This window comes from Labrus mixtus, chromosome 7 (assembly GCF_963584025.1).
Source record: "Labrus mixtus chromosome 7, fLabMix1.1, whole genome shotgun sequence".
NCBI lineage: Eukaryota > Metazoa > Chordata > Actinopteri > Labriformes > Labridae > Labrus > Labrus mixtus.
Window position 1 is genome coordinate 18,337,882 of NC_083618.1, and position 25,655 is coordinate 18,363,536.

The 25,655-nt window shown below is 40.0% G+C and overlaps 1 protein-coding gene across 1 annotated transcript; it reads left to right on the forward strand.

Moving 5' to 3' along the window:
* Positions 1 to 5,322: 5,322 nt before the first annotated feature.
* LOC132977238 (transcriptional enhancer factor TEF-5-like) lies at positions 5,323 to 25,322 on the forward strand (the record flags this gene model as incomplete). The annotated part of the gene is made up of 13 exons (XM_061041705.1): positions 5,323 to 5,557; positions 13,903 to 13,967; positions 15,539 to 15,601; positions 18,622 to 18,633; positions 19,564 to 19,689; positions 19,773 to 19,813; positions 19,984 to 20,040; positions 20,501 to 20,565; positions 20,656 to 20,792; positions 21,049 to 21,222; positions 22,148 to 22,291; positions 22,445 to 22,597; positions 23,067 to 25,322. Coding segments are annotated over 13 exons (1,386 nt in total), but the record flags the coding sequence as incomplete, so codon positions are not given.
* Between the last annotated feature and the right edge of the window lie 333 nt (positions 25,323 to 25,655).

Here is a 25,655-nt window from a genome sequence, read left to right on the forward strand (position 1 = left end):
GCTCTTCACGGCTCGCAGTTTGCTGTGTTTTCTCTGCTATAATTGGAGATAAACAATGGGACGGGTGCCCCTCCTTCCCTCTCTCTCCCCTCCTCTCTCTCTCTCTCTCTCTCTCTCTCTCTCTCTCTCTCTCTCTCTCTCGGTGGTTATTGCCCGGGCTGTCCTGACGCTGTTGCCCTGCAGCACCTGTGTGTTCGTTAATGAAATACTTTGAGTTGCCTGAAAGACATTTTCACAGCGGACCACACAGACAGCAGACTTGTATAAAAGCTGAGGCAGAAATATGAATTGAATGGTTACAGAGTTGATGTGAAAGTTATTTTTGCCTATAGCTGTTTATGTGTATAGTTTACATTTGTAGCAACAAACAAGCTCCTACGAGTAATGCCATGACGGACTGCCAGAGATCTTAAAATAGCTGTCTGAACAATGGCTTGTGTGTTTCTACTGGTTTATTAATCTTTGCATGATTTATGTTCAATTATAATGATCGTCACGACACAAATGTATCAGAAAATGAAACGCCTATCTCAATTTTCAAATGTGTCATATTTAAACTTTCATGGAATTCATTTGTAAAATATCAACGTGTTCATGTCAGATGTTTTTTATAATCCTTTCAGTAATCTTTTCAAAAACTGAAAAAATATCATTTTTCTACATTTACATATTTTAGGATTTTGTAAATCCTGCATGATAATATGATTTTGGATTTTGGACTGTTTCGGTGCTTTCACACATGCACAAAACTCTAGAAAAACTTTCTGAAGTTTTCAGGGTGAGCTGCTTTTTTTTTTTTTTAACTCTGACTTTAGCCGGGGTTTTTCCTGCCCAGCCCCCTGCTTTCCGTGTTAAGGTGAGGTGAGCTGATGTAGAAATGCAGCAGGAAATACTCAGGAAAATTCACCACGAGGGAGAGGGTGGTGATGCTAATAGGGGTGGTGACACAACCATAGACTGTCTGTATGCAGGTGGTTCGATCTCCGTGCAGGAACTGAATCTGCTTCATTGTGTTTTCTGGTCGCCTGTTCTTCTCTGCTATTTCCTTGATATTTTGAATGTGTTGACTACACAAAGGATAGCATTGATTCCCATTACTGGATAGCGCCTGAGTCTTCTGCGTCATTTTTCTTACGTTTTGTCTTCCAACCTGAAACTGTTTGGTTCACTTATAGAAGAACATACACTGAGTCACTGCAGCTTTAATTTTATTTAAGATTTGTATTATTTACCCACTTAGTTTCTTTGTTTGTCTCAGAGCCAGTATCATGCATCTATCCACCCTGGCAGAGCGGAGTACGATTAAAACTACGCCTAGTCGTATGACGTCTGCGGTCATTGGGAGAGATCCAGCCGTGTGATCTGTGCGGACTCAGTCGGATCACTTGAGCTGCTGATGAGATCTCAGTTTCAGTGTTGAGTTATAGCAGCGTGACCCTGCAGCAGCAGAGGGTCCGCCATGACCAATATCCTCTCTGCTGCTATACTTAGCCGCTTGACTTGTGGATATTTGTCAAACTCTCGTTCGGGTTCATACGTTTCCTGTTGTTACGTGTGGTTAGGTCTGTTAGAGTGAATGACCCGCCTTTGATGTTTTATAATTCCAGTCAAACGATGATAAGAAGGGAAAGGAAGCGCCTCTAATCCTCCCTCTCCTCTTCTTCACCAGTTTGTGGTTGTTGGATGATTTGGTGGAACGGCAGCGACTATAAAGTGTGAATCTTTTTTTCCAGTTTTGACAAGAAATGGCAAAGAGGAGGCTAAGGCTTATCTTTTTATCAATTCAATCATTTTACTGAATACTTTGTCCCTAACGTCCTCTTTGCACAGTTTTGGTGCAATTACAGTGAGAAATCTGATTTCATAGGTCTTGAGATCAAGAGTTTCCCTGATCTGCAGCAACATTTTTCATACTTTTAAGATTTTCCAAATAAATTTGCAAGAACAAATCACATTTTAAGAGTGAAACTTTTTTTAATGGAATCCCACTGGTCATAATATCCGACTCTGTTACTTTGCAAAACATCATAAAAGAGTTCAGATATATGCTCTCCAATGGAGAAACAACTGAAAACAGATCATGTATCACACAGCTGTCATATAAACTCTCAAGAGAATATAATTTAATAATTTTGGCCTTCTCTGTATTTATCCATTATGCTTTATTTTCTGTCAGCATCTGCAGAAATGCTGCAGCAGAAACACAAGCATCCTGAGAGGATCACGGCTACCTCATAGACGTCCATCGGAGAAACAATACAACGCTGAAAAGGCAGCTTGAAAAATACTTAAGATCTTTGCCTGCAGTCAGCCATAAGCCGACCACATCGGGACACAGTTCCCAGACCACAAGAATTCTTTGAGGCTAGTGCTGATTAGTGAGGTCTTAAAGCTTCGTTTTATGGAATATCTTGAATTCATTTGGCCATTTCACAGACATAAAGTATAGGAAATTATCGTAATGATTACGGTTAACATTGTTTGTTCATCCACATTTAATGACGGCAATAAAGAAAATGTCAGAGAAAGCCAAACTTGTGACTTAAAGATGAATAACATTCCTTTTCTGCAGCATCTCTCATTAAGCTTGACATAAACTCACACAGTTCTGCATCTTTCTTTGCAGCTTCTTGAGAAATTCAATGTATGTGCATTTGCACAAAAAAAACAGGAAAACATTTTTAGCAGAGATTAAGGTCAACCGGTGGGAAAGCTGTGAATGAGGTTGCAGATGTAATAGCGTTTATGTGAGCTGTTCCCTGTGATGACCTGTTTGTGGATGATTAATACAGTTCAGTGTGTTAATATGAATGTAATGTTGCAGTCAAGGAGGAAACTATTCAGTGATTCATAAAAACCTGCTCATCCAGAACACACTCCAGTAGCGTCCTTCAGGTTTCTGCATACCTGCGTGATTGTTTCTCTGCACGAGCGTCACGAGAATAAAACACTGATAAGACACATGTTGGCTTCTTAAGATACAGATTTACATTTTTTATTTTATTTCTTAGTGTATTCCTTTTTCTCTCTCTATATAGTATTTGTAAATTGACATATTTGACATGTTTCGTATCTTTTATAGTCATGCTAATATTAAGGGCAGCAGTAGCTCAGTCTGTAGGGATTTGAGTTGTGTGGGTACCAAAGTATGTAGCTGTAGCCAGACCAGCTCCCAAGCACTGCGGAGTCGCCCCTTGAGCAAGGCATCAAACAGCTCCGGCGCACTCCCTGTGTAGCAGTGTGTAGCTTTCATTAATGCTTTGTGTTTGAGAAGTGAGTCTCTCAACAACAGAGTGTAAACCAGAATTTCCCATCTGGGATTAATAAAGTATAAACAAATTATATCCTGTACAAGAACATTTCCAAAGCTTGAATTTGAATTTTAAAAAAAGTATTTATTGCTGTCTAAGTCTTACAGAAGAGTAAGCCTTCAGTTTTATGACCGGAGAGATAAAGTTTGAATAGATTTATCTTCCTTTAAAAATAACCTTTGTCGACTTTGTCTCAGAATATGTGAAAAATAACAAACAGTTGTGATATGTTTCAAATCAGTTACAATGATCATCTTTCATCGATCATCAGATTTTATTTTCTTATGTTTTCTAATATTTGGATATAGCATTTGTAGAGCAGGGCTTCTTTACAGTGACACGGATCTAAACTATGTATTACTTCTATTGAGTGCCGCACTCTATTAATTTATGGCTGATAACAGCTTGTTACTTGGTGGTGAGTGTTTTCCCAGCAGTTACACAATGTGTGCATTCAGGGATTTTCAGTTTTTCTGTTGTTGTTTTCAACAAATCCCCCGCAAAGCCAAAAACTAACAATCGATGAATTCTTCTCTTGGTACTGCAGGACTTTCTAGTCTCTGACACTCATCTATCCAAGCCCATAAACGCCTATAAATAAATGTATCCCCAAAGATGAATGACAGATATATATTTTACATTTTAATTAGACGCCTTAATTTCTTTAAAAAAACAAGTTTGGCAGTGGTTTTTGGTGAAAGTGTCTGAAGTAAAAAGAACATTTGTTTGGTACTATTTCCTGCTGTGGATCAAAACAGATACCATGAGTTCATAAGTTATTAGTTAACTTAAAACTAACAGAACTGTGGGGAAAAGGGTTTGTGGCTCCCTGTACTTGAAACAAATAACAAAAAAAGACCTGAGGATTGTCATTGGATGCTTCAAAGGTGGTTTTAAACGACTTGGAGGCCGGCACATCTGGCTGTAAATGTTCTGGAAAGTTTATTTATGATCGTGGTTCTTTAAACAAATATTTGCTGCTTTCACTTGTTATTTCATGTCTTTTTTTGAATGTATCATACTCATGACTTTTGTATTCTCTATATGGCTGTCAGAAAAGAAAGCTCCGCCTGCACACTAGGGCTGGGAATCTTTGGGTGTCTCACGGTTCGATTCGATTTCTGGGGTCAGGAGTCGATTCAGAATCAGTTTTTTGATTCAAAATGATTCTGGATTCATGATTCATTTTTGAATTAGTACATACTTCAGGATCTACTCCAGACATCCAGGGACTGACTGATTAGATTAAATTAAATTAAATTAGATTTATGGAAGTTATGAATCTATTTAAAATCTCACAAGATAAGATTGATTTGTTCCCACACCTCTACTGCACACTCACTCACAGCCTCCAAACAGTTCAGTCACAGCGTTTGGAGCAGAGGTCTTCTTCAGGTGATACTGTATGAACACCGGGGGCCACGCCCATGTTCAGTGTATACAGATTAGTACACTTAAAAGCTGACAGTAACTGTGATGGCAGGTGTGGTCAAACATTCAAAACAGCCTTAGGTGAAGAACTTCAAGAGGAAGCATCATTAAAATCCCATTAGAGGGAAGGTGTAAAGAACAAATGCATAACAAAAATACTGATTACAATTATCTGAGAATATTAATACAGGAATCATTCGAACCAAACATCAAAATCATAGATATCACAGACAAGCCCCCATGGCTGCTCCTAGTCTGACACTTAATGTAACCGTCAATAAAACATTGGAAAAGATAGGAAAAGAAAGAAAGAATCTAAAGACCATAACCACAAAAACTATGGGCTGCACTGATATATTTTTAAACACCAATGGGTCTCTAGGTTTCAGAGGAATGAGGAGTTGTCTCTTGCTGCGATGAATGTGTCCAATAACTGTTGGTTTTGTTTTGTGGTAGAACTTGTCAATTGTAATAAAAGAAAAAAAGGTTTTTGAAGGGTTAAAACTGTTTGGTGTTTTGCACGACTGTTATTTTGAAGATCTTGTGTCTGTGCTCCACAGATTTCCCACAGATCATTTGATATCGGGGCTCGGGGTCGGGCCCAGGGGGAGCCGCCACCATTGCGTCCAACGAGTGGAGCGCCAACGGAAGCCCAGAAGATGGGCTGGACGTGGACAACGAGGACAAGACCCTGGATGGCGACGCCGAGGGGGTGTGGAGCCCGGATATCGAGCAGAGCTTCCAGGAGGCCCTCGCCATCTACCCTCCCTGTGGCAGGAGGAAAATCATCCTGTCAGACGAGGGGAAGATGTATGGTGAGTCCAAAGCCAGAGCAACAATAGAACAACGATTATATGGAAATCATTCCGGTAATGGATGCACAAGAATGAAAACCCATCAATACCACAGAGGTTTGTGGCTCAAACATTCACTAAAGTGCCCTAAAGAGAGATGAGAAGACTTCTTTTCTTCCTCTTGTGTTCGTGTCACAGCTTTGACACCGAGGTGAATGTTTTCTCTCCACACACAGCTCTCTTTGACAAGTCTCTACCTGTCGGGCTGTGACCCAGGGGCAGGTTCTTCCAGTCACACCAGCGCTCCCAGAGTTGGTTATTGCTGTCCTGAAAGCATCTCTCCCCCTGATTTACACCTGTCTTTTTCGTCACAGCTCTTTTCTTTACAGCTTATTTTTATGCCCTCTGTTTTACAGCCTCTCTTCTTCCTCACTCCCCTTTCAGCCTTTGTGTTTTTTTTTATTTTTTTTATCCCTAACATCATGCACTCCTAAAAACCGGTATAGCTGGGAGAGTTTTGCCTTTAGGTGACTGGTTGAAGCCGTTTCCTACAAGAGCGCTGCGTTTGATGCTAAAGGTTTGGTTAAATTAGCGATAATTAGCACAGCGGGAGTTCAGCGAGACTCAGGAACAAAAACATCGAGTTGGCATGAGAAGGATTTTATACATCCTTATTGTTTTGAAGAAGTTATGCTGTTTCCTGCAGTGCGTTCATTAAACTGCAGGTGTTGAGCCCTTAATGTCCTGAAAAACTCCAGATGGATAAGTTGGCGAGTTGTTTGGCAGAATCTCTCACATCCAGGTGTAGAACATTTAACACATTTGTTTCGCATTACTTTGAACCCTCTTTCCCGTTCCTGTTGTTGAGACAGTGCATGCTCTTGTGATTACATTTTGCATGCAAAGATTTGCTGAGCAGCCGTAAATGTTGATTGACAAGAATGAAAGCTTCACTGTTCTTCTTGCTGCTGTCCTCACCAAACCTCTTTCGGGTTTTTATGAAATTGTGTTATTTTCACCAGAGTAATACAACTCCCTCGGGGCCGCGCTTTGTAAGACTTTCCTGCCCTTTAATTATTGTCCATCAAGTTTCAAAAAGTTGATTGATTCCAGCTTCAGAGCGACCATAAAAACCATCAATCATTGCCACCAGACTCCTCGGGCAGGCTGTGTGTTTTTTTTAAAGCATTAGTGTTTGTGTTGAAAAAGGCGGGTTTTTTTTAACGTTTAATGGCTTGACGTCAGATTGGATTCTTTTGGCATGATTCAGCCGAGATGGAATCTCGTCCTCTCATTCGTCGGGGCAGATTTGGATATTCAAGGAGAAGCACATACCTGAGATTACTCAGCGGCTGCTGCAGCTCCTGCTGCTACTCTGATCCAGGCTGAAGGAGCATATTAGTGAGGAAACAAGCAGTTTATTTCTATTCAAGATAAAAAAAAGTCATTGTCACTCACATTTTTGTGGATTTTTAGACTGGTAGTAGACTAAACAAGACATTGTAGGGCATTGCCTTGGCCTCGAGGATCTTGGGATATGCATTTTTTGCAATTTTCTGACATTTTATAGACTAAATACTTGCTACCTGCCTAATTCATCTTCCACTTGAAGCCGAAGGGGAAAAAAAGTTTGATACAGACTAAACTGTTGGACTCATGGCACCATATTCTGTTCACAGTAAACCCTTTTTTATGGGATGCAATGCAGTTATTAAAGGGAACATTTGACTCTTAATTCCCAGAATTAGGCACCTAGTTTACAACATGCTTTTAATTTGTGTACAGACCATTGGCACAGACCACTACAGGCATATCTAAATTTACCTAAGTGACCCCTCAGTCCTCTTTAGCATGTCAGTGTTGTGTCCCCGGCTCTGTACGTTTATCATCAGGACGTCAACAAAGAGGCCGGCGGTGCACAAACCTGCCCTCTTAGCAACAAACTGTCAGGACCCCTTTGAGAGGCCTGTTTTTTTCTACAGCACTAAACACCCTCTCAATTTACAATAAGTCATCTGAGGCTCTGCTGGCACAGCCAAGGCATGCCCCAGAAGAAGCCCTCTCACAAGGTGATTACCTCAGATGTCTAAAAGCTGCCCTGACGTGAGCCGAGGGGAATGTTAACGATTGCTCTGTATGTAATACTGTCTACCTTGCAGTCTCAGACTCCAAGTGGCCTCCAAAAGCAAGGCAAGTCATCCCTCCCATTGGGAATTCCACTTTTGCTGCCAGGATTTTTTTCATATGGTGGGAAAACCTTTGCAAATTTCCACTGCCTTAGCAAGATGACTGCTTATACATGTGTATTCTTTGCCCTACAAACCTGTCTAGACTTCCCGGTAGCATTGCCAGTCATTTACGCAGCACGGGGGTGACCGAGAGTTCAAAGAAACATAACGCTTAATTTTAATAAATACCACATGTTAATGATTATTCCAATTGTTTCAGACCAACTGTATAAGAAGTCAAACCTCTAGTTTTAGCTCTAGTTCTAATCTTCTAACAGTTATGTCTGTATTTGTCAGACATGTTAATCATATTATTCTGTCTTTGTTGAAGTGTTGGATCTACGATGATGCTCTCAGAGAGTAGACTGTGGAAGCATCAGGAGACTTTCTACTATTTATAAAATTATTTTTGGGCTGTTCATGCCTTTATTGAGTGGACAGGAGAGTGGATGGAGTCAGAAGAGATAAGAAAGTGGGGAACAAGATGAGGTAAAGGGCCACGTTGGGAGTCAAACCCAGGGCCGCAGCTTTGAGGTCTACATCCTCTGAGTATGAGTTGTGCAATTCCACCACTGAGCTAAATCAGCGCCCGCTTTTCCACCATTTTTGATACCACCTTAAACGCTGTGTTTTAATCTTAATATTTTAGCTAGCAGCCGATTAGCTCAGCTAACAGCGGAGACAGAAGAAGAAGTCAGAGAGTAACTAAATCCACTCGCAAGCCATTTCTAAACTAATATATATATATAAGGCACCAAACAAAGGAACAAAAACTAAAGAGTTTGCTGGACCAGGAAGACAATAGATTTTGCCAGGAAAAAAAGTCTGCCACATAATCCCCCAATCCCAAGTAAAACCTTGAAATTGTAAATCAACACGTACATGTATAAAATGTCTAAATTTAGCTTGGGGGGGCAATTCCACTTCCTTTGGACTTAGAAAGGCCAGCTGTCCCCTTGTGTTTACAGGCTCAACACTAAGCTAACAGGTATACAGATATTATTGGTGCCAAACTGTTTGTCAAATGCATAAATAGATCCACAAATGCATACGCAGAGCTGATTTGTGTTTTTACTCCAGATCATGTAGTATGACAACGCTCAGACTTTTCAGCCATTAACAACTTTTTATGCATTCATAAATTGGTCGACATATTTGCAGATTTGCGTACGCATTTACAAACAGATTTGCATCAATAATAGCTCCAAAAACCAGCTCGGTAGAAGACCTCTATATTTAACCGAGAGATATGACAGTGCTATCAAAGACATTATTCTACTTGGAAAGTAAAGAATGATTCAATGTATAAGTGAATTTACTGGTGGGTGATTATCTGTGGCGTCTTCTAAACCTTAAGAAACTATAGACAAACCAGTCGAAGTACAGTTGCAGCACAGAGACACTTGTTCTTAGTAGGATTAAATAGTTGACACATTTCACAACTTAAGTTCAGAGGAAGTATCTTCATAAGATGCGTGTATGTCAAAAAAATGTTGCTTGTCTTGTTTTGCTTCGGGGCTGTACTGACATGTTGTTCCCCTGCGTTTTCTGGCCTAGACAGGTATGTCAAAGCCTGAGCACACACCTCTCTTTCTCTCTATCTCAGCCCTGCAGCTGTCATGACTGCAAAGCACTCTGGGTACACAAAAAAAAAAAAGAGAAAGATTTCAGCGCTACAGGGGAGGCTTATGTCTGTTTTGACCTTTGAAGACCACATTAGGAATTAGCATCAGGTTCAGCGCATGTGTAAAGTAGTGAGGAAAGATGTGTGTAAAGGTATAAAAGAGAGAGAGGCGGGGGGAAAGGAGGGGTGGGGGGGGGCACTCTGTAATGATGACTGAGCAGGCCTTCCCTGTCAGCTCCCTCACTGAGATGTTAGGAATGTTTTCAGTCATGGCTGAGCAGTATGTTAGCAATTTAGGATTACCTCAATGTTATGAGAAGGGAGGAGGGGAGAGAATATGGGTGGGGAAAGGGTTCAAGAGAGAGACAGAGAGAGCGAGCGAAAGGGAGGAGGGCGTTGGAAGTATCAGGGAGTGAAGAGAGAGATCACCTTTTTGCTCGCTATCTTAGCATGGAAGTGGAAAATTCCAGCGGTCATGTAGTAAAAGAAAAAGATGGGCGTGTTCAGTCGAGGAAGAGGTTAAGAAGAATGGCTGCCTGCAGCGATCTGAGTGGGTGTTGAGCAATCGACAGGGGAATCATGAGCAGCTCACAGAGAGAGGGTAGAGAGATAGGGAGACAGCAAGGGTGGAGAAATGAGAAGCTGAGGAGAAGTAAGGCTGTGCATGCGATTGTACAGCTGTGTTTCTGTGTCTGTGTATGCACCTGTCATGTTCCCCCGCTGTGTCGGACCAGTGTTTGCAACATCTACCTGACCTTCAATCATCGTCAAGTCTGAGCAGATGCTCTCTCTACAGCTGCGGCCAAAATCTCTGCTGGGCCTCGAGACAGCAATACGTCTAAATACTAAAAGTATCATAAAGTACAGTTTGAGATACCGCGCTTAAAAATGCCTCAAAAACCAAAAATGTGGTCTCGTGTAAGATTGCTATAATGCAATAATCCAACACCATAATTTACTGTCTCTGTATGAAACCAATTTCAGATTCAGATTAAGAAGCAGTTTTATTAGCCAAAGATGCGGGAACATACAAGGAATTCGACTCCAGTTTAACATTCATCAAGTTCAGACAAGCAAGTTGACATATTTCACATAAAACCAAAAAATACAAGACAAAGGTAGTTCAAACAACTTTAAAAGTTAAAGAAACTACTCCATATAGTCCCATGGATACAAATATCAATGAACAAGTTGTTGTATACGGGGTACAGATGGCCTAGCGGTTAGGTTGTGCCCCATGGAAGAGGCTGAAATCTGAGCTGCTTGCTGCTACATTAGCTTAGCTTAGCTTAGCATGACTGAAGGTTCTCAGCTCGTTTAAACATTTGAATTCCTTCAGTGTGCTCAGCCAGGCCACACAACAATAATAGCACTTACAGTATATCAGAGCTATACAAGCTAAGTGGTAAACAACTGTTAAAAGATATTGATAATCATATTTGGTTCTTTATACCACGCCTGTAGCAGAGGGGAACTCTAAACTGGCTAATTCTAAAATGAAGATATCGTAAGCATTGAATAATACTAGATAATGAAAATCTCCATCTACTTTGATACTGTTCTAAAAAAAACAGGCAGTAGTTTATATTGTCCTCAAAATGTGCAAACCATAATAAATGTTATTTACCAATGAGATAACGTCCAGTGACAGGTTTGGTTTTGATGGCCTCAGCTCAATCAATCTTCGGGTTTTGATGATGCAGACGCTGTTGTTTAAGCCCTTTCAGCAATTTTTTTGTGGTGAGGACCGGGGTTAAACTCAGGTCTCTCCTTAGTGATTATGTTAACCCTTCATTTGTGTCATAAGCTGTCCTTTACAAAACCATGGGTGTGAAGAGGAGGATGTGGGAGACTGAGTACCTCAGTGTTTCTAAAGTCACTTCTTTCGGCCTTGTTAAAGGATGTTACAAATGATAAAACAAGTTTCTGTTTAATTTAATGCAATAGTTTTATGATCCAGTTTGTCCTTCTTCATAAAAATAGAGAAAGGAGAGCCAGAGTTTCTGCTTCACAGTTCCTTTTCCGAGTCAGTTCAAACCTTATTAAAATTGATGTGAAACTGGAGATATTTTCTATCCCGCTCCAAAGAGGGGACTCGCTGTCCAACTGTATATCACATAAAACAAAAGCTGTAATTTAAAATTTCATCAAACCCACCAGATGTTGTGGAAAAACTGGAGTGATCATCCCAACAGCTCCCTACCACAGCACTCCACTGTTTAACAGATGAAGACACATTTTTGATCTGTCGTGCCATGCCAACAGTTGTTGTGCTCAGCGCTGTTAGAAAACGTTTTCTGAGTTGGGATCATTCCTATAAAATTGAAAATAAAAGATTCAGTTTTGACTCCTTAGCTTGGAGTGTCTGAATTTCTGCAGATAATTTATAACCAACTGTACCACTCTCTGAGAAGTTGTTCATCTTTTTAGTCAAACCCGTATGTCCTAGTTTTTACTGTGCCTCGGTGTACAGAAGAGTTGCCACGATACTAGAGTTTTAATCTGTGAGATTTTAGTAACAATCAAATGATACCTGGTACGATAACACAGCAACAAAAATACAAGTCCTAGGAATCCAAATGGGGTAATTTCTTGTTTTTTAGTACCAAAACTACTAAAAGGCAAACTCCTGCACATTGCCTAAACGACGTTTCAGTTCCAAAATATTACCAATGTATTAGTGCTATTTAAACGGTGCTCTCTCTTCTGCTCATGGCACATTTTGTTTAATAATAATTTCAAAGATCAGTACTTTCTGTTAATATCAATTATTAAATGGCAGATATCGTATTGTTTCAACATAAGTTGATTTGTAAAGTATTGAAGTATGGGAAAGTTTGACAAGCTCAGTTTATGGTACTTTGCAGTCTATAAAACATATTGTAGAACTCTGTCTTTACTTTGTTGAGATATCCCCCCCCCCCCTGCTCCTGAGCTGAAGAGATTGAGAGTGACAGTTGTGCGGGGGTCGAGCTGGCATTGTTCTCTCTCTGCCATCCTGAGCTGGGACGGTCGGCAGCAGGTGCTGCTGTCCGTTGGGTGCGGGGTCACACAGTGCTGTTGTTTTGGGAAAAGGGGCTGCTTTGCTGCCAGGTGGCAGTTGTTGGCAGAGACAGTTATGGCTTTGTGTTTCCTCCAAGAGTTACAGCATCAGCTGCCCCTTTTGCCCCTCTAACTGTCGACCCCCCTACCCCAACCTAATGGCCCTCACCCCCGGCTCTAACCCCTGCTTCTCCCTGAGCTGGAAGAGCATATGAGCATGTGTGTGTTCACCAGAGCTCTGGCTGTGTTCACAGGCAAAGGCCAATCAGACTGGCTAGCACAGATGTGACAGGCTTAGAGGAATGTGAGGAATGCGGAGGCGCTGGAGCAGGCGTGTCCATCCTTGGCCTCAGGCAGAGGGGGGACGGGCCAGCTCAGTATAGGCAGACAGTTCAGCTCTGCTCTGCTGGCTGACCGCCGGGCTGACTGGTTGGAGGGAACGGTGAATGCTGCAAGCCTGCTGGAGATGGGCTGCAGTACTTTTATGGTAATTGCAGTAACCAGGGCCTTCTCGAGGCCAAGTCCTAAAGAGTGTGTGAGAAACAGGACTTGTTTCTCCTGTCATTATGTGTCTGGATACTCTAAAGGCTGTTAAACTGCTTAGACACACTGTCTATTGTGTGTGTCTCTTTTGGTAAAAGAAGGCCAGTCGTGACCAGTTTATGTTGACGTAAATTACTGTCAGCAAATTTTTACGAGTTGAAGTCATTATTCATAGTCATCGAGTGGTCCAACCTCTTCCCTTTGCCCAATTTTCAGCCACAAAAACCCAGCAAACATGACTTGGCAAAGAAAAGAAGTAAAAAAAGGGAAAGACTAATTTTCCTTTAGACACTATAATGATGCCTGTTTTGCATTTCTCATTTACCCTAAGATGATTCTTGTCTGATCCGAGGTGCACTCTGCTGAGACGGCAAAGCTTGTTAAATTTCATTGCAAAGCCTTGAGTGTAAAGAGGACCACGGCAGCCCAGAATAGACGCCTGTTCTCTGCACAACCTGTTTGTGCAGAATGTCGAGAGTAGATGTTATGTCATGAAAAACATGGTTCTGTTTTCTGAGCAATCTGTAATTAGGTTTCGGGGCCTTGTGAGCAGACAATAAGAAGGTGTGAAACAGGCTAATGAAAACTTGGAAATGAAACAAAAAAAAAAAATCCACCGTTTAAAAGCCGACATTGGCTTTTTACAAAAAATGGCAGCTAGCATTTTAAAACAGAGTCTCTTATAGGAAACAGAGGTGCTATTGTGACCTGTGGCCTGTGTCAAAAGTGTGTTTGGCCAGGGTCTGAGGAGCTCTGGGAAAGGTCACACTGCTGTTCTTTTCTACCTGATGTGTATTCAATATGTGATGACAGTGCCACCTTGTGTTCAATCAAGGGTATTGTCCGTAATGTCAGAATATCTCATCCTCTGTTTTTTCATAATATTGGTTTTGGTTGTGACCTGTCCTTCTGTGTTTTTTTTATTGCAGGTCGGAATGAATTGATAGCAAGGTACATAAAGCTGAGGACAGGAAAAACCCGCACAAGAAAACAGGTGAACAGGTTTAAATGACTTTGATGGTTTGAGTTCAATAATCTTGCATGAGTTTTGTTTTAGTAACTGACAACAATGAGAATAAAAACAGAGATAACCAGACGGGTTAAAAGTGTGAATTGCTGCTTCAATGAGCCACAGTTTTTTTTAAATGCATCGATTGTTTATAATGTAAAAAAGATGATTGTTAATCATTTAATGGAGTTTATTATATTCATATTGTATTGATAACAAATCCTATGAATAAAACAAACCAACCAGCTCTGTTATAGTTAATCTGAGAAGTGAAGAATACACTTAATGAGGAAATATGAGAAGCATTTAACATAAATCTGTACATTCAAGTCAAACTATGTAAAAACACAAGAAGTGATGTCACATTAAAGGCCACACTGTTGTACTGAATATCATTTAAGTATGGCATTGAGATACTGCTTTCATACAATGTCTCCATAAGCAGCATTTTGTAGTCAACATTTAGAGGCAACAACTTTAAATCATTTATCTGGCTCTACCAACAAAACGAGTTCTGCAACTTGACAGGAACTGGGCTGTTGCCAATCAACACAGAAACAGTTTCCTGCACACTTTGCTCCTTTGTGTATGTCTTCACATTAAAACTCGTAAAACTCACCCACTTACTCAGATGATATGTGACAAAAAAAATCCGCCTTTAGTGGTGCAAAGTTGTCTAAAAGGTATTCTAGACCACTACCGTTTGCTGTAAGATCGATTATGTGGCATTCATGTATGTCATTTTAGAACAACTTCAAGGAAGTGATACACATAGTGAAGTCCCAGTGCTGTTGTAAGTCTGATTGAGATACTCAGACGGAGCTATCTGTTGTATACAGTAAGAGACATGTCACTACAGTTGAATGTATTTGACACTAACAACACTGCTCGAAACTGAAATCACTTTAGTCCTAAGAGTTAAAGAGCTTTTATAGTGATCTATTTTTCATCTTATCGGCCCTGTCTTTTATGACAACACTAGCACATTCTACCGTTAATTTTGTGAACAGCTAATGATAGTTATTCAGAAACACATCGATTACATTATTTTAAAAAGATGAACAAGGTCCTTGGAATACCTGGGCACTGTAGTAAACAATGCTTAACCAGGAGTATATTATGCATTTGTCTGGGACTATTTTTAGGAGCGGATTAATACACATTCGATGCCCTTGTGAGTGGTCAAAGTAGCGGGACAATGTTTGTTGATGAAAATGAACTTCAGCGAAGGAGGAGGTCACCCGGTTCAACAGTGTGGCTCATTGATGAATTCTTTTAAGTTTTTGGATCAAATTTTGAGGTAAAATCTGACATACACAGGGCATGTTTTATTTTATTATTATTTGTTGGTTTTGTCTCTTCGTGGGATTTGTTGTTTATGAGTAAAGCATAGAATACAACCACTGTTCCTTTAAATCAGATTATTTGCATGTTATTTAGTATTAAACTCATTATCTCTGTAAGTGTGTATTAACGGTTTCTGCCAGCACCTTTATGAGCCTCTAACTGAGTGCATGTCTTTTTTTATGCTCAAATACTGTCTCACACCCCTTTAGGTGTCTAGTCACATACAGGTGTTAGCACGGAAGAAAGTGCGTGAATACCAGGCGGGTATAAAGGTAGGTGCCACCAGCCTGCCTCCCGGCGACACTGACTGGGCGTCTCTTTCCTCTTTGGTTACGGCTTCTCTCTTTCTTCCCTTGTCTTTTCACTCCCTGTCTCCTTTTCCTCTTCCCTCCTCTTGGCTATTCTTCTGTGCAGGTTTCTAGCCACTTGCAAGTTCTCGCCCGGAGAAAATCTCGCGAGATCCAGTCAAAGCTAAAGGTATGCGCTTCACGGCGGGCTCGGCGGGGCTGGTTTACGGCTTGGCTTTGCACTAACCAGCTAATTTGTGTACAGAATTATCTGTCCATGCTTTGATCCAGGGCCAGCTCATGCTAGATATAGTGGATGCTAGCTCTGCTATTATACTATATTGGTTTAAAATGAATCAAATAACAACTGAATGAGTTATCTTTGAACTACTTCCTGCTTCTGCAGCATGCATTGCAGTGCACCAACAAACAACTTTTTTTGACCTCTTCAAAGAGGTCGAAGCTGCATTAACTTCGAGGCTAATCTCACCACTCTAGTAAATGTATGGTAGCCGATTGTAAAGCTTTGTCTGTCAAGGAATGCTAAAGGAGCTGCAGTTACTCAGGGCCAATAAAAAACTGTATTTTGCTGCATGTTGCTCCAGCTCTGAATCTGTCCTCTGTGCCAACCGAGCTTCTGCAGCTTCTCTCAGACTTCTTCTATCCCTCAAACTCCCTCTACTCTGAGACCTCTGGCCTCTTTAATCAATCTGTCTGTGAAATGATTTGCTAAAATCATCCAGAAAAAAAACAGTCATTCACTTTTTGACCTTTTGTTGTTCTTCCTATTTCCCCGTTCTCTTGACATCTTCTGTATCGGTCTTTTCTTCATATTTCCTTACACATAACCTAGATACAGAAAATTACAAAACATGCTAACTTTGACTTAACTTCACCTCTTTATGCACACTAATCCTGCAGTGGACAATAGTATCCCTGATTGACAATGATTTTGAAATCAACTTTCAAAGACCAAATCTTTCCTTTGGTATTGTATGTCATTCAGCTCATCCAGCTGTGATTGATGTGATTGTTTATCTGGCACTACAAGTTTTCTGTGCTTTCCATGAAACGTTCATCTTGAATGCAAAGTTATAAGACTGATCAAAGAGAGCCAAAACGTCCCTTCATTTGCTGCTGTATTTTTAAGAAGTTAGAAGTTCTCAATAGGAAAGTCTTGTGACTGACAAAGCAGAGCCACCATATTTTCATCCCCACTCTTTTCACTTTTACACTAAGGCATCAAAAAAGGCAGTGTTTAAATTTACACGAGTTTCCAAACACATATATACTTTTGGGGTTAGCTTATCTAAAACAATGTGTTTAATTGTAAAACTTACTTTGTATAAACGTGTTCTGAATTGACCCTACAGTAACCAGGATAAGCTCATAAAACCACCTGTTCTGTTGTGATGTGGTTTTTTTGTTCTCTCTTCTTGGAGGAATTCATCTTGTCTTTCTCTAATACTTACCTGCTCATAAAACATCTGTATTTTGTCTCCTTTGCACTTTGTGACATATTTGAGTTGAAATATTATTTTTAGGAAAATTACACCAGTATTGTTCTGTATTTCATGAGTTCACACTCGTGGGCACATGCTGACGAAATGCAACTGCTTTCTCGAAGTGAATTATGTAAATTGTAGCATCAGTTTAAAAAAAACCTGAAGTTAAAGTGTGGCTGCTAAAAAGTCTACTCAGTGCAGTGTCAATAGTAAAACATTGAAGGACTGTGCTACAGAAAAACAAGAAAACTGTAAATCTCCTTTTGAAATACATATTGTAAAATTCAGCTGAGGTAGGGCCGCTAGACTGTTTTGAGTGGGGACACTGACTTATGCAGGCGGGGCCTGAAGTGTGAAGTGCGCACAAACTAACAAACACACACATACACACAAATGTATATAATTTATTAATCCTTTCCATCTCCAGCAATTATAATTTATTTAACTAAAAAACTAGCGCTGTCGACATCAACTAGTTAATCCTGATTAATGCATTATTTTTTTTTTTTATCACGATTAATTGGATGCTATGTTGTCCCTTTAGGCCACAGCACAGTCTCCCTGTAGTCACAGTGATGGAAAACAAAATGCTGCATTTTGAATGGCTCATTTTCACTTAAAAAACAAAAACTCTCAGACAGCTCAATTGAAGAGTCCAAAGTAATATCCACCTTATGACATCAAACAGTTCACTCTTTACTCCTCTTTACTGTTTTTATTTAGTTTTTGATCCTTGACGAGTTCCTTATTCTGTGGTTAAGTTAATGTTTTAACCTTCGATCTTCATGAAGGTCCTTATTTTATTTCAAAATCAAAGCTGGGTTGAATTCAAACAGCAAGTTAAGTACTTTCATCTTAAGGCAGTACTTCAATTCTAAATAGAAGCACAACATCTTTTATTTTTAAATCTGAAATGATGGAATGGAAAATGCCATTAATCGCGATTAACTATTGAAATGTATTTGACAGCCCACTACCAACATGAAGGTTTGATACAGATGTTACATTACTGTTTCTACATTACATTTAAAAAGTTACACAACAGAGCTGCAACATTTAAATCATATTTAAGGACTCAAACGTAGCTGTATGTCCAAAGTCACAATTTAAAGTACTTACAAAGGGAAACGTAAACATTGAAATGCAAAGAAAGCTACTAGCTGCCAGTTGCAACAAAACGCAAATTGTTGATTCCAACACATAACATAACATAACGTGCCTCTAACAAGGCAAATAGCCAATCATAGCTTGGGATTTTGTGGCCCTGGCCACCCTTGGCTCCGCCCCTGGATTACATAATAGTCAAATGTACTGTCCGTGTTCTGAAAACTGTTAGTTGATTTTATTCCATAGTAAGGCATAAAACTGTGTACAGCTGCGATTGAAATGAATTTTGGTTGAAGAGCATGTAGATAAATATAATGCCAACCAAAACTTCACTTATCTGAACACATCATGTAGAACTGCACAGAACTAATGTGTCTCTCTTTTTTGATTCAGGCGATGAATTTGGTAAGTTGATCTGACTTGTGCAATATGCTTCCCCTCCCCTCCTTTGTTTGGCCGCACCAGTGCACTGTCCCCTTGCTAAGGCCCTCTGCTGGCATGGCGTCCTGCCCCATTGCAGTCCTTTAGTGAAGCAATGCTTAGAAACAGCCAAGCTTTGAAATACACAGTAGTGCTGCAGCTCCTGCCTGATGTAGCGTAATCCCCCCTCAGCCTCTGCCAGAGGCTGAAATCTTGCTTGCTTTGAATAAGGTGTTGCTCTGTGATTCGGGGTCTTGCTCCTGAGGCATCTTTCTTTTGACTGCAAAGTCATAGCTTGAGTAGCTTAAGTGCTTTTTATCTGATCTGTTTGTTTTTTTGCAGACATGAAAAAAAAATGAGGATGCATTTTAATGAATGTGTTTATTAATTCTAAAATATCCATCGTTGGTTGGCTTTTGTATATTTTTCCACCCATTTCTTACATAGTACTTCTTTCATCAGAATAATAAAACTTGAATTTATGATTTATACACTGTTGGAAGCAACAGGGATGCAAATCTGCATTTCAAATCAATGCACTCTCTTTATTCTCTATTTCCTGTGGTGATCCCGATTTTTGTTGTGAGCTGAGCCTAAACATGTTCTCTTCTCTTTGCTTCTATCAAGCTGCTTTTGATTTTTTCAATGTATTATTTTATTTATCAAGTTATTAGTATAGTTTGAACAGAATTATGGCTTGTAAACTCTAAGTAGTTCTTCTTTGAATTATTAAATATGTATACATTTTTAAATTCAGAGTTTGGTAAATTATTTTCCTTAAAGCTACAAATACATTTTTTAAAATATAAATAATTTTTGCTTCACGCTACATCATAGTGCCGCAGTAGATATAATGTTCAGGTTCTGGTGCCACCTTGTGGTTGACTCCGGTCACTGTTCTGTTTGGTTCTGTAGGATCAGGCGTCTAAAGACAAAGCCTTGCAGAACATGGCAGCACTGTCGTCTGCACAGATCGTCTCCCCGACTATGATCAAGAATCACCTTCCACCACTGCCCCCTGCCTCCTACCAACCACCCAGAGTGAGCCCAGTTCATTTTTAATGCAAAATGATATTTGAATTTGATCATCGTTCAATAAATTAACACATTTTCTTACCCTTCAGTTCTGGCCTGCTATCCAAACCCAGCCTGGACCCTCTCAGGAGTAAGTAAACCTCGCTGCAGAACCCACAACATCTATGTGGGGTGGTATCAGGGTGTGCTTAGAGAGAACATGGTTCTAGAGATTAGTAAATATTTAGTGTTTGAGTGAGTAAGGGAGTATGGTCAAATGTCAGGTGGGCATGTTTAACAAATCAAATTTTTGCACACCAGGATGGTTCTAGATCTCAACCCGGGAAGGACTCCTGGGTTTGGCCGCACCAGCCATGCGTAAGTTCCCCCTAGCCGAGGTTCAGCTGTGGCCACAAAGCAGCACTAACTCTTCTTCTTCACTGTATTTTTGTACTGTTTGTTTCCTGCACTGATGTAAACCACCACCAGGCAAATTAACTGCTTCAAATTTGATTAAGAAAACGGGAACAGGGGAGATAAATCCTCACAGAGTTTGAGCTCAATTCCCCCCAAGAAAGTACTCATATCTTAAAAAAAAAAAAAGAAATTCTCATCAGTTTTTTAAGTAAATGAACTGATGCTATTTTGCATTATTGAGGAGCAACGAAGCAGGTGGACTTACGCCTAGCTGGTGCAACAACACATGCTTACACTTTTTACACTAACAGAGTTTCATTATTGAAGAAATGCAAATAAAGGAGAACCCGTGTGTGAAATCATCAGGTTTAAATAGTGTGTAGAACACCGTTGTCTTACTATACCGATCCTTTTCTTTCAGTATCAAACCTTTTGCACAGCCCCCATACCCAAGCCTTTCAGGTCACGTGCCAACATCCATACCGAGTAAGTATGAATGAAGGAATTCTATGAGAGGATTTTTCAAACTGAAACAGACTTCAGTTATTTAATCATTTGTTTCTGTGTGCGTTCCAGGTTATGAGCCCTTGGCACCTCCTCCTCCACCGTCTGCGACCGCAGTGCCCGTGTGGCAGGACCGGACCATCGCCTCCTCCAAGCTGCGGATGCTGGAGTACTCCGCCTTCATGGAGGTCCAGAGAGACCCAGACAACGTGAGTGAACATTTACAGTCAACTATCCAACAGTATCATACAGACATGGAGGGTGTATTGAACAGGCCCTGAGTAGGACCAGGGAATGGTTGTCAACATTTTTGATACTTTGATACTTTTCAACAGCACATGTTTTAAAACGATAGTACAGAAGCTTTTTAAATACTACAGATACTCTTCGACCACGATGTCATGTTTATTTTTGTTTAAGATGTTCTTGAAGTCAACCGCTTTCTTCCATCTTTGTCCACTGCAGTACAGCAAACACCTGTTTGTCCACATTGGACAGACCAACCCCTCCTACAGCGACCCACTTCTCGAGGCCGTCGACATCCGGCAGATCTACGACAAGTTCCCTGAGAAGAAGGGCGGGCTCAAAGAGCTGTATGAGAAAGGCCCTCAGAACGCGTTCTTCCTAGTTAAATTCTGGGTGGGTTGATATCACAGTACTATCTAAAAGTTCTTACTGTAGTTCTCATTGTGCAACATTATACCCCCAAAAAAAAAAGCTTACATTATGTTTGACTTTTTAGCTCAAAGGGTAGAAACATGACCAGTTCAAACACAAGTCTCTAAAATGACTTGGCTACTACTGGCTAGTTCTCTAAACTAACTAAACTAACTAATATTAAAGGCCACATATTTAGCTACATTTATTTTACCATGTTTTTCGAACACTATAATTTGTCCCTAGCCAAACCCCCCAATTATGAGAAAAGTCCATCTTCTCCGTCTTTTGCCTGCTCCCCTTTTCAGAAAATGTGTTCTCAAACAGGCCGTTTGAAAATGTTCCCTCTGTGACATCACAAAGGGCACTAACCCCTCCCCAGGTGGGTCACACTCCCACAGCTAGGTGTTTGTGCTACCAGAGTCTGCCTTCTCACCGTAAACAATAGGGCATGGAGCAAGAAATCCTGAGCCACCCAGGCCCTTCCAGAGAGGGGCGTGGTCAATAGAAGGGGAAATAGAGGGGTTTATAGGCATGATCAAATACAGGATTTTGCATATTTTCTTTAAGTTGACTACCTTCAGAGGGACACATCTGGTAGCAAATCTTGTGAAAAAGGTTCCTTATTCTATCACAGAGTGGTGGTTTTCTTATCTTGGTTAAAGATATTATCGTAAGATCATGTGACGGCATTACAACATGGATTCTTGCATCGTGCATTTATCTTTGTTCGTAAACAGTCTGCTCACACTTATGTCCTCAACCCTCGTCTCAAGTTGTTGCACAGAAAAAAATACCATTAAAATAATTTATTGCAACTACATAATCCATGTGCTATGAACAAATTAAATTTCATCCACTTAAGTGACGATGATCACTAACTTTATTAAATGGATGACTGATGCAGGCGGATCTAAACAGCAGCGGCATGCAGGATGGCCCTGGTTCTTTCTATGGCGTCAGCAGCCAGTACAGCAGCCTTGAAAACATGACCATCACTGTTTCAACCAAAGTCTGCTCGTTTGGCAAGCAGGTGGTAGAGAAAGTAGAGGTAAGAACATTAATTCATTAATTAACTCTATTTTTCACTCAAACACTTGAAATACTCTTCAGTTTACATGATTTGCCTGTGTGTGTGTGTGTGTGTGTGTGTGTGTGTGTGTGTGTGTGTGTGTGTGTGTGTGTGTGTTTGTGTGTGTTGCAGACAGAGTACGCTCGAATGGAGGGAGGAAGGTGTGTTTACAGGATCCACCGCTCTCCGATGTGCGAGTACATGATCAACTTTATCCACAAACTCAAACACTTGCCGGAAAAATACATGATGAACAGTGTTCTTGAAAACTTCACTATCCTACAGGTAACAAACACTCCCATTTCTGGGAGTATATAAAATGTTACCCTATTGCCCAGAGATAGATGAGATGACTGATAACACTTTAATGTTTCTACAGTCAGTTTCATACAACAGCCGACTTCTGATAGCTTAGCTTAGCATAAAGAGTGTAACCTGGGGTAAAACAGCTAGCCTGAAACCTTACTACAATATTTTGTTTTTTACAGCTCTTTTTATTTCGATTCTAAGACGAGACCGGGACCTTCAAAAAGTGGTCTCGAGACCGGTCTTTAGACCAAGACCGATTTGGAGTACTACAACACTAGATAAGATATAGCAAGAGAACTGTATAAGACTTCTTATCAATTTTTTGACTAGAGAGCAGTAAAAATGATTTTCCCAAAATGTCGAACTATTGCTTTAACAAACAACTGATTTTAACTGGATGCAATATCTTTTGCTAACTTCCCATATGCCTCCCCCCCCCCCCCAGGTGGTGACAAACCGTGACACCCAGGAGACGCTGCTCTGTATAGCGTTTGTTTTTGAGGTTTCTACGAGTGAACATGGAGCTCAATATCACGTCTACAGACTTGTTAAAGACTAACAGATCTTCAGGAAGGTTTTTTTTTTCTTTGGAAAAGCCAGACAGAAGCGTTACACAATCTCTCTTCGAACCAGCTCAACCATCCAGGAAAGACAACAACAAAAAAAAAAACATTCAAACAATCCTAGACCGGACTAACATGGACACATTAAATGCTTTAAAGAAAAAGTTGTTCACAGCAGATTAAGGAGTGAATCTCATCTTGCCAGCACGCAAAGAAATTTTTGAAGAATTATGGATTTTTCTAACAAAGAGCTATTTCCATGTGTTTAAACATGCTTTCTATGAAGTGGGTCACTTTTGCCAAGGTAATCGATGGCGTTTGATATGTTTGATTGAGGGAAAGAGAATGTGATAGTGTTGAAAGGACTCTTAAAGTAACTAAGCGAACTTTGAGCATTAAGAGAAGTGTGTAAAAGATTGCAAGAGTAGCGAGAGCAGGACCATGGAAGAGAAAAAAAACAAGAGCCAAGTAGTGTTGTTTTTGTAGATTTGTTAGGAAAGAAAGTGCCTTTTCTCCAAAGATGATATCATTGCCTGCCACTTTGGATTGCCTTTTTTTTTTTTTTTTTTTTTTTTTTTTTACTACCTCTTGTTTTTAAGAAACAGAAAATATTCAGACAGATGTTTCTGTCATAAAAAATTGGAAAGACACCTCTCAGTTCTGCATAGAGGCAGTTTTTGTATTCTGGCACACAAAGGAATGGGATGGGATTGTTCACTTTCATTTTTTTTTATAAACCATTTGTCCCACATTTTACAGTCCAAGTGTACAGGGAGAAGGTTTATTGTGTGACAGTACTTTCTAGGTTCTGCCTTTTTATGTTTTATTACACAGTTTTCAAAAATCAGGTCTTACAAGCATCTTTCTGTAGATCACTTCTGACACTAGGGATGCCTTGTACAACTGCTACTCTGACAGAAAGCCAGGGCTTTGCCATCCTTATGAGATCCCCTGTTATTTCTCTCTGTTTGAAGACGTGTGCTTGGTTGCACTTAAAAGATCCAGAAGTGTTGGGAGGGGAGGGGGGAGGGGGAGGGGGAGGGGGGTGAAGCAACAGCAGTGCTTATTTCTGCCTTGAGTTATGTAGCCTAATTGAAAAATGAATAGTTTCTGTACTGTGAGTAAGTGGATGTTAAAGGAATATGTGTTACATAGGAGTATGTTTCTTTTTTTGTCGGGGGGCGCGGCCTTTATATGTCCATACTTGTGATCAATAACTCAGCACAGAGACCATGGCTTAAAGTGGAGAGAAGTTCATCACTGTTTCTTTTGTTTAAAAAAGAGATTGTATGCTGTGAAGTCGGTTGATTTGCTTCACCCTTCTCCGTGTAACGTGTGGAGAAGCTGCATAAGTTCAGTTTTTATATTTAAGACGATTTTTTACTGACATTACGCACGAAATCGAATTGATTCATTGTCGTGAATGAGAGCTATTGTCTCTGTGCTGTGGAGTATGACCATTGATTGTTATTTATAGGGTTGGAAAAGAAATAGGGGAAGGGCAGGGTGGGGTTACTGGAGACGTATTGATCTTTTTCCATTGTGATGGAGATATCAAAAGTATTGCAGGACTCATGTTAGAGACAGAACTGTCCTGTCATGGATCCTGCTAAACAAGTGTCTACTCTGTGTGGCTCACTGGACAATTGTGCTACAAAAATACACCTTTTTTTTGACGGTGTAATAACTACATCTGGCTTTGAATGTCATATTTCACAGGCTAGACACAATAACACTCCTCCTCCTCTTGCAGGTTTAATCTTTTATACAGACTTGTTTTTGCCAATATCAAGATTAATGTTTTTGTTTTGATTCTGTTGTATTTTTGACTTTCAGTGTTTGCCATATGCTTCACTGAAAATAATGTGTGATTGTGCTGATATTGATAATTAATAATGAGATATCTAATGTATCATATTCTGAATGGTGTGGGCAGTTCTTTTTGTTGTTGTTGTTGTTTTGGTTTAAGGTGGTTTACTGTTGTCTTTGTTACCATTGTGCATTGCAATTTTATACTTCCAAGTAGAGGTTGGATAATGTAATCAAACAAATGTATCTAACAATAAAAGACGCATGGTGCCTTTGGGGCCATTTCCCCCCCTGAAAAAAAAACCTATTAAACATGTTTGTAAATTTGTTTTGATCGTGATGGTTTTTTTATTTAGATGGGGCATATACAACAAAGTATTAGCAATATTAGCTTATTTTATGTATTTACTGCGAAATAAAAGGTCCCTTTATTCAGAGCTACATGAACTGTGTTGCTACAGAATTTTTTTTTTTTTTTTTTAATTCAGACTTTATGACGTACTTTTGATAGAAGCACTATTATGGAGTTATATTCAGGCTAAAACATTTGTTAATTAAACCAAAAATACATATGTAATTGATAAAATTTGAGATCAAAGTGCAATTGTGTATCTTAAACTTTGAACAGTGACAGAATAAGCATCTTTTTTTTTTTTCAAGAT